This window comes from Sinocyclocheilus anshuiensis, unplaced genomic scaffold, assembly GCF_001515605.1.
Source record: "Sinocyclocheilus anshuiensis isolate Anshui unplaced genomic scaffold, SAMN03320099.WGS_v1.1 scaffold925, whole genome shotgun sequence".
NCBI lineage: Eukaryota > Metazoa > Chordata > Actinopteri > Cypriniformes > Cyprinidae > Sinocyclocheilus > Sinocyclocheilus anshuiensis.
In genome coordinates this window covers 220,580-230,751 of record NW_015555753.1, presented here as the reverse complement: position 1 = coordinate 230,751, position 10,172 = coordinate 220,580, and the positions used below count along the sequence as shown (strand labels likewise).

At 38.9% G+C, this 10,172-nt stretch overlaps 1 protein-coding gene across 3 annotated transcripts in view; it reads right to left on the bottom strand.

The window, feature by feature from the left end:
- Positions 1-6: 6 nt before the first annotated feature.
- The window catches only part of LOC107673772 (CKLF-like MARVEL transmembrane domain-containing protein 4), a 21,470-nt gene continuing 11,304 nt past the window's right edge, over positions 7-10,172 (bottom strand). For all 3 annotated transcript variants that reach the window (XM_016467549.1, XM_016467552.1, XM_016467550.1), the window contains 2 exons: positions 2,565-2,663; positions 7-657 (listed from right to left, as the gene is read on the bottom strand). In XM_016467549.1, coding sequence (XP_016323035.1) covers positions 493-657; positions 2,565-2,663 — 264 coding nt within the window. In that variant the 3' untranslated portion in view covers positions 7-492. The remainder of the gene's footprint in view (positions 658-2,564; positions 2,664-10,172) is intronic.

Below are 10,172 nucleotides of genomic sequence, written 5' to 3'. Positions count from 1 at the left end.
CTAGATTTGAATCCAACCATGCCCCCTGGATCTTGTTTTCTGCAGTGAGGGGCTGCTGCAAAAACATCCCGATGCAACTGCAGTTTACTATGTGTTTGATACAGGAACACAATTGCAGAGAGAAAAAAAACAAAAAACTTTTTTGCTCATAAACACTACCACAAATTTCCATTCCACTTCAGTCACAAATATCACTTAAACCTTTCAGGTTCCCCGCTGGGAATTTAGGAGCACAGTGGAGTCAGTGTCGGTCAATAATTATCCAGATCATGGTAAGGTAAAGCCCTTAATTAGCAGAAAGATACAGTATTTAAGTATACAGTCAAATGACAACGGCCTGAGGCTGATGATGATGAAGATGCCATAAGTTTGTTCCATTTCAGACTGTTCACGCAACTGTTTGTTTGTAAGAGCTCATCCAGACTGCCCGGTCATCAGGCTTCCATCATGAGGAATGTGTTGTCTCAGTTTTTATTGGTCCACCTGTGTGCTTTACGGCAGCTCAGGCCTCGACTCCACCTCTCCCCGCGAGGCTGTGCGGGCACGGATGTACTCACTGGTCTGCAGGGGTCCATCTTGCGAGTCACCGAGACGCCATCTCCGAACTGCCAAATATGTGTTCAGACCGTACACACCCATTACCAGGAACCCAAAAATCTGGAGGTAAACACACAAACAATTATTTATACTCAAGAATTCTGAAGGGGATTGTTTTCAGCTTTAAACTATGAATGTGAAATTTTACAAAAAGCTGCGTGTTCGTAAGAAACAAATCCATCAAGACACTTTTAACTGTTGCTTCTGGCTAAAATATGAGTCCTCTGTCCATAATATTGCTTTCTCCGGTGGAAAAGTCCTGTCTGAATCAGGAGCAAATATGCACAGATGAAGCACCATTTACAAGCCAAAACAGTTCTAGGCAAATATGCCGGTGGATTTTGATGTGAGAGGACAACAGGGGATGGACTTTTTCCACTCAAGGAAGTGTTATTATGGATCACAGACTGGTATTTTGGTTAGAAGCTACGGTTTAAAGTTAAAATGCCTTAATGATAAACACGCAGCTTTTCACTTCACAAGATGTTAAGTGATGGACTGGTGCCATGTGGATTACTTGGATTATTGTGATGCTTTTATCAGCTGTTTGGACTCTCATTCTGATGGCACCCATTCACTGCAGAGAATCCATTGAGCAAGTGATCACAATGTTTCTCATCTACATCATGGATGGACTAAGGATGAGTAATTTTTCAGCAAATTTTCATTTTTGGGTAAACTATTTCTTGAAGTAATGTATATATATCGCATTAAATCTACAGTACTACACTGTATGTTTAAATAATATTGATATGTTTTATAGTAAATTTCAATATGAGACTGATAACAGAACTCCATCTCTCTGGCAGGCTTGAGGGCTGAAGGAATTTTGCAGTGCCCTGTGGTTCAGAAAAATCCCCGGGTGTTAAGAGTGGTTTCCCACTGAGAACATCTGTATCATAAAACTCTTAGCACAAATCCCCAGCCTTTGACTTCCAAGGTGTTGGTGGATATTTTGCTGATCTCAGGTCATTCTTGAAGTCACTGAAGTCATAAAGGTCAGGATCTCAGTAAGAGAACCTGATCCTGTATCAATACTGGGAATAACTTCGGCCTTCTACTTCTCTTCACTGAGCCATCTACAACAAACCTCTTCCCAGTCACAAGAGGTCAGCAGCCTTGACCAAATCAGACGAACTAACTAGAAAGGTATGTGCGTCTGAAATGTTTATAGTGGCTTCAGTTATAACACTGTAATGAGCAGTCCCAGATGGAGTTAATGGACTTTTTGGCATTTTCTGTGCTAAATTTGGGGGAAAATCAGTGGAATTACTTATGGAAGCCAGTTTCCAGCCTCAAAGTAAAAGATGGTAAAGTCACTATGACCTTAGATATCAAAACTGCCACATTGTATAATTGTATCTCATATTTTTTATTTTAAGCTTTATTTCATGATTATCTTTTTACTCTGAGGTGGAATAAAGCTTCCATAAATTCTGTGGAATGGACTTAAATAGATCTGAGTGCACTACACTCATACTGGCAGCTTAAAACATAATCAAATTAGCTAAAATACTTTATAAACAAATACAAGGTTGATGTGTGACCAAATTCTGTGGGAATTTGTAATGAGCTATGCAGTAACACACTTGTGACACACATTCTAGATTCTGAGACAGAAACAAAAGAAGAAAAACTAAATTCTGAATGAAAAGAGAAGTTGGATGGAGACAGATGAAAAGAGGAACCAGTGAGAATTTCAGTGTTAAAAATTAAAGAATCAAAGCAAAAAATGTAAAACATTCAGGTGGATGTTGACTATGACTGCTCAGAACTTCCCACTTCTCTGCCTGTCCAGGTCTCTCTCCAGGAACGACTATGTGCTTACTACATTTCAGCCACTTGAGGGCAGCAGAGCCCCGGCATATTAGGGCCCACTTCAAATACTTGAGAAATGACTAAACATTTTTAATTCAACCATAGGGACAGAATTGATTAAATAAAGAGCTGAGTAAGGGGATAGGTACCACAGCTGCAATCTCTGCTCCAGTTTGATGGTTGAGAGCTGCCAAAACCACTGAAGCCAGAAAGAAGAACAAGGTGCTGGTGACAGTGTTGATTAGATCCTGCAAGAGAGAAAGAGAGATTATGTAGAATACTCATGTAGAAAATTCTCATGTAGAATGATTTCTGAAGGATCATGTGACACTGAAGACTGGAGAAATGACTGAAGACTGAAAATTCAGATAAAAAAACGGTTGCATGCATTGTTTTCAAAATGACCTCTGGTCTGTTAAGCATACAAGGCACATGGGTTTGTATACACTACACAGTTTTGGGAGTAACAACCACATTTAATAAATATGGGACTGGTGTTGTTGAAATTTGCAAATAACGCACATCTCGCTCTACACGCAATAACACGCACAAGGAACACATATAGTGGTTATAGAAAAGAATCACCCCCCTTTAAAATAATCACATTTTGTTGTTTTGCAGCCTGAAATGAAGACGGACACAGTTTTTGTTTTATCCAGCTGCATTTACTCAGAGCAACTTAGAACATCCAAGTGAACGATATAACACAGACATGTCAGAAACAAAAAAAAACAAACAAACACTGAGTTGGAAAAAGGATCACCTCCCTCCTATAAATGACTTGTAAACTCAATCAGGTGTAGCTAATCACCTTCTCAATGCCACACAAAGCCATTTGACTCTCATGTGATCAGCTGTGGTCATTTTGATTAGCTCAGCATATTTGCCTTTCAACTGTGATCAGCTGTGATCATTTTGATCAGCTCAGCATGAAAAGAGCTTTCGTGAGCATTTCAGTCCTTGGTAGTACACCTGAAGCAAACAATCAGCTATGGGTGGCAAGGCACTGTCGAAAGATCTCCGGGATAAAGTTGTGGACAGGCACAAGTCAGGAGATAGATAAAAAAAACATTTCAAAGGCTTTATCAATGCCTAGAAGCACAGTGAAGTCTATTATTAAGAAGTGGAAGGTATTTGGTAAAACACAGACCCTCCCTGGATCAGAGGCTACCAAGAGGCCTACAGCAACTCTGAAGCAGTTGCAGGAATTTATGACAAAGAGTGGTCATTGTATGCATGTGATAGCAATATCACACAATTCTCCACAAATGTGGCTCGTATGGGAGGGTTGCAAGGAAAAGGCCACTCCTCAAGAAAGGCCACATGCAGTCACGACTGAGCGTTGCCAAAACTCACCTTGAAGATTCTGAGGCAGATGAGACTAAAATTGAATTATTTGGCCTGATAACCAAACGATATGTCTGGAGGAAATCCAATACAGCTCACCATCCAAATAACAGCATTCCTCCAGTAAAGCATGGAGGTGGTAATATCCTGTTCTGGGGGTGTTTCTCTGCAGCAGGGACTGGAGCACTTGTCAGGAAGAAGGACAAAAGGATGGGGCAAAATACTGTCAAGTTCTTGAGGAAAATCTGCTGCCTTCTGCCAGAAAGTTGTCAATGGGAAGAAAGTTTACCTTCTAACATGACAATGACCCAAAGCACACAGCAAAACTGACCACAGTGGTTGAAGGATAAAAATGTGAAAATCCCTGCATGGTCTAGTCAGAGCCCAGACTTAAACCCCACTGAAAATCTGTGCAATGACTTGAAGACTGCAGTCCACAAACGCTCACCATCAAATTTAACTGAACTTGAGCAATTCTGCAAAGTAGAGGCATATCTCAACAGACTAAAGGCTGTAATTAAAGCAAAAGGTGGTTCAACAAAATACTTTTCTATACCCACTGCATATTTTCATTGCCATGATTTGCTCCAGGAGAAGAGACAAATCTCCTACAAATAACAAATGATGTCAACAAAAGAGAAGGAGGGGCAACTATTATGTGCAGTGTGTATGTGGCCATAGAGGTTAGCTCATTAAGTAATAACATTAACATGAGGGAAGTCATATCAACAGACACATTTACATATTCACAAGTTTAGAGTACATCAAACTATAAGCAAAACCCTTTCATGACCAAAGAGTTAAAACAAGGAGCTGACAGTGAGGTGTGGTTATGCTGACTGCAGTGATGCAGTTTGACAGGCAGGGGGAAGTATTTACAACATTCATGAAATCCTTCTGAAAATAGTTTTGCCGTTCAAGAAACATTTCTTATCACCACTGTTGAAAACAGTTGTGCTGCTTAATATTTTTGTGAAAACCCTGATACTTTTTTCAGCATTCTTTGATTTTGCTTTTTACAACTTACAGTTTTAATACTTTTACAAATCAGAGTCAAAGCTTTCAGGAAAGAGTAAGGATGGGAGGAACCAGTTGGGGATTTCTGAAATGAGGCCAAATCCTCCTCTGTTCACTCCTCCTGAGCGCTCAGAGTCTGGCATAGATGTGGGTTTTGTCTGAGTCATGGTTCTGTAGGGGGTGAAATGTAACAAGCCTTTCAAAGCACATCACAAACTCAACCTCACTGGCTGGCACCTCGAATTTCACATCGCAGCACGAACCACTGGCTTTGATGTCTCCAAGTGAACACAGACTGCCTGCTCCTCTCAGCTTTAGGCAGTTGTACACGCAGTATGACGCTTGTGGGCAGTGACATGAATCTGCTGGATGAGGAAGGGGTTGCACTAAAGTGATCTAATCACAGACCAGGGTTCAACTATTAAAGATGACCCACTGACACAGGGAAAAGTGTGAAAGAAGCATTTACACAGCACGGTTTTCAACTAAAAACAGAAAACTTTGAATGCATTTTGCCGTTCATTTACACGACAACGTTTGGGGGGCCTGAAAATGCACACTTTTTAAAACAGGTTTTAAAATGCAAGCTTTTGAAAACAATACCATTATCATCTCCATGTACAAAAATGCTAATCTGTGAAAACAGTGACATCATGCGTATTATGTGTCAGTCTATAGGCTTGTGCGCAGGCAAGCAGCACTTCTTTACAATGTGACATTGCCAACTATTGGCCTGGCATGCATAATACAGTACAGTGTTTTGTCATTTTTTGTCAATTATATTATTACAAATTATAAACATATATTACACATACATTATTGTTATTTTATTATGTAATTATTATATATAATTATATAAAAAGTAAATAAACATCCAGATTTACCATACTACAGAACATTGAAATCTCCTTTTCTCTCTCTTTATCCTTAAAACCTCCATAAATGTACACTCTGAGAAGAGAAGGAACTAAGCTGGGTGATTTGTCTATGTGCAGCCAATAAGCACTCCAGCGTGACTTAGGCATGGCCACCCATGTGATAAAATGCATGATGGGAGTGATTGCCCACACTTGTCTCACATGATACTCTCTATCACTCTCTCTCAACCACACGCACTCAAGCAAAGCCATGTCCATTTCACACGCAATATAGAACACTAACAATATGCCAAGACCAGGATACGGTCTCAATCATTCAAACACATGCCAAACCAGCTTTTGCCTTCACACATACTTCAACAGATGGATCAAATGCAAGCCAAACCAAACTCTGAAACACACTTAATGTTAAAAACTGCTGACACGTTTAAAATATTATAAGTGTAAAAACACAAAGCATATGCCTGAGGTTGAACGACAGTACTAAGTCCACACAATTATTTAGGAATGAATATACATTACTAGCTTCATAAATATAACCATGGAGGTTTACATACAATGATTAAGCATTTAATGCAGGTAATATGAAATTGAACACAAACAAAACACAGCAGTCATGAGTTGACTGAAAATGTACTTTAAGAAGTGTGTGTGTGTCTCTGTGTGTGTCTCTGTCTGTGTGTGTGTGTGTGTGTGTGTGTGTGTTTTGGCAGGCTGCTTGTGGAGAAAGCAAACTGATCTCAGGAGGGGTCTAAAAATGGGAAATGTTGTGTTCACACTGGGTTCAGATCTCTGATGTATTTAACAGCCACTGCGGCCCTCCACGTTGTTAAAGGGGTCATCGGATGCAAAATTCACTTTTGTTGATGTTTGAACATAAATGTGTGTTGGAAGTGAGTGTAAACATCCATCCAATAATGATAAAAATCCACAGTGGTTTTTTTTAAATCCCTACTTTAAAATCCTCTTTTTCAAATCTGGCTGTTCTGAGATTCCTGTCAGAATGACGTAGTTCTGTCATCAGTCCGCCATTGTGTCGACTCTGGTGCGCCCTGAGTGAGCTGTCATCAGTCCTCCATTGTTTCACCGCCGGAGCAGACGTAGACAAGAATGACTCCTAATCGATTGAGGTGTTTTGTTGTTGGATGTAATAATGAACATAGCAGTCGTCATTTACTCCCGACACTTCGTTTTGAAGGGAATGTGCCGATCCCCGATCTGCCTAAATGCGTCTATGTTCGCGCGAATCATTCGTGATCTAGCTTCATCTACACAAGAAGTGAGTATAAGGTTTTTATGAATCTTTGCAAATCGCCTTTCCTAATATGTGCTAGTTAGCAAGTTTCGCGGCTAAAGTAAATAGTACTGCTCCTCACCCCACAGAAGAGAGGGGTGGGGTCAGCAGAGCTCATTAGCATTTAAAGCAACATGGACTAGAATTGCTTGCTAAAAACAGAGCTCATTTTGACAGGGTAAAAAAGGTGTTTTTTACACTACCATTGAGACATTTTAACCAAAGTATGTTATAGACTTTTCATTAAGACCCTAAAGAATTATATCAACTTATATCAAATGGGCATCCGATGACCCCTTTAACAAGGGACTGAAGGTCAGATCTCTGTACTTGAAATGTACTTGTCCTGTTTTATAAAATTACCAGTACATTGTAAGCAAGCAACACTACCATTTAAAAGTTTGGGGTCAGGTTTTTTTTTTTCTTGAGCAAGGACAAATTAAATTGATTTGCATTTATAATATAATAATAGATATTTATGTTACAAAAGAATGTCAAATAATTGTAGAATCCACAAAAATATTAAGCAGAACATCTGTTTTCAACATTTATTATAAAAGTCGGCATATTACAATGATTTATGAAAGATCATGTGACACTGAAGAAATGACTGCTGAAAATTCAGCTTTGCCATGACAAGAATAAATTACAAACAAACAAATAAATAAATAAGGTTATTTATTTTTATAAATTGTAATAATATTTCATAATGTTACTGTATTTTTTATCAAATAAATGCAGCCAAGCATAGACTTTTCAGCGACACACACAACAAAAAATCTTACTGACCCCGAAATTACACTTGAGAAGCAGCACCTCCAAGCCCAGTGAATTAGTGAAGAAAAAAAAAAAATCCAAGACTTTTCTACACACATTACGGTGTGTTAATGGGGGATAGAGCACCAAGTTCATTTAGCAAATTGTTGCCACAAAAATTTTTTTATGCACAAGGAGCATATTTAAGCAGAGAATCGATGTAAAAAAATGTATACATGCGTGCATATGTGTGTAAGACAGAGAGAAATAGTGAGTTAGGCGCGGTTTTAACAGTTTCGTTAATACTGAGTTACAGACTGCTTTAGGCAACAGGAGGCCCATAGATCTTGGAAATGTTAAAAATATATAAAAATAAATAATAATAATCATTTAATTCTAGATTTGCTAAGCAATATAACCTGAATCCTGAATGTTCAGTCATATCTCTTTATCCGCATCGGTGGAGAAACTTTAAATGAAGCTGCTAAAAGCTTTTCCTGGACCTTCCATTGGTGTGCTGGTGCTCTCTGATGCTGTGTGTGTGAAGAGACAACAAGATACACTGTTAACCTTTATCCTTCAACAGATCCAATATTATAAAACGTGGTTCTAGATAGGAAATCATTCTGAAACTATAAGAATATGAGAAAACAAAGAAATAACAGTACATTCACACAGTTAGTTGAATGACAATAATTTAGTCTTAATCAGTCAGATTTGCAAATGACATTTTTAATGCATCTTTACCCCTCTCGCAATAGTCCTCTTGCTCATGTTCAGTAATGACACATAATCATAGGATCACTGCAAAGCTTTTCAAGTCTCAGAGTGGTCATTCCATTAAAGCACACAATGTAAAACCAATCATTATCCCGTCATCTCACAAAGTCAAAAGCCCAGTCTATTTTTCATCGTGTTCAATGAACTCTGGTCGTGCTTTTCTGTATATATATGCATGTGAGGTTAAAGATGGTTTATGAATGGGTACAATGGTGCCAGCGTACCACCGCGAGCTGAATGCGCTCATTCTACTGACCTATCACTTTCAATAATGTCAGTCACCATGCCAGCCCCCTTTGAGCCTGGCACTGAATCACACTATCAAAGCACTCAAGGAAATAGGGGGTGTTGTACAATAGACGGACCGTCCCACACAACCGCCCCTCTGGAACCAACCGCCACAAGAAACTACCAGTTAGTTTTGTGTGTACGCTCCAATCTGCTGCCATTTAAACTAAATCAACGTTAGAAGACATGAACAGATTTAGCACAAACATCTGATTCTAAGACCTAAAAGTTCTACCATCCACATTTCTGCTCTTTATAGAAAGAAGTTTAATTGCTGCTGGGAGGATTTTATCTCCAAATGAAAAAAAATAATAATCAAACCCTCTTCTGAGACAAGAGGCCACAATTACAGGACCAAAAAGTACTGTTTACTTTTAGCGCTGTGTTATGTGAAAGTTCCTGAAGCACAGCAGTGGTGAAGTTATGCAAGCGATACAAACACAAAACAGGGGAGGAGAGTCAGGCTGTTACTGAACAAACCTCCGTCTCAGTGCATCCATTCCAGAACAAATGAGAGGCCTGGACCCATGGGGTCCACCTGGCAGGAGATGATGCTCAGTCCAAAACCTCAGCTCCAAATGATCCTAAAGATCATAGTTCTTCCAATGAGCCATAGCGATATCAAGGAAATCCCAACCCATCAGTATTACAAAATGCACAAAATCATACACACTGGATGTCACAAAAACCATGTTTAACATCTCTCCCATCAGCCAAAATATGGTTTATGTAATCTGGCAAGTTGAGATTTGATGCTTATGTGAGCTATTCAAGTTTGAATTCAGCTCTCAACATTTCCTGATCGTCGTCATTTTCTTCCCCCACCATTTCCTGCCATTTATCCACTGAAAATACAATAAAATTAGGAAGCAAGCTAGAGAAGAGGATATAAAAAGTAAATATAAAATATAAAAAGCACTTCTACAAAAGTGGCAAAAAGCCCAAACAAAAAGCACTTAGACTAAAGGCCTTGTCCTAAAATAAAAATATGATGCTCTAAGCTTTTTTTATATGTGTATAATTGAGGTTAAATGCATAAATATATGCATTTATATGAATATAAATATATGCAAATATATGCAGGGTCCAACTTTCTCCATCTATGTTTGGGTGGGCAAATTAAATATTAAAGAAAAGACTGAAATTTGAATTGAAAATGGCAGAGGCACTTCATTGTTGTCTGTGAGAGGTTAGGTACATATTCTTGAGTATACCATAATGCAACGCAATAGTTATGGTTGGATGTGAGTTGCTGTTACTTTTCTTGGTACGTGCACAGCTCTGGAAATACAACTCCACAGCCTTTTCCATCATAAGCTCTCTAATAGATCCACAGCACTGAGGTCCAATTATACTGAGCTTTGTGTGTGTGTGTGTGTGTGTGTGTGTGTGTATAG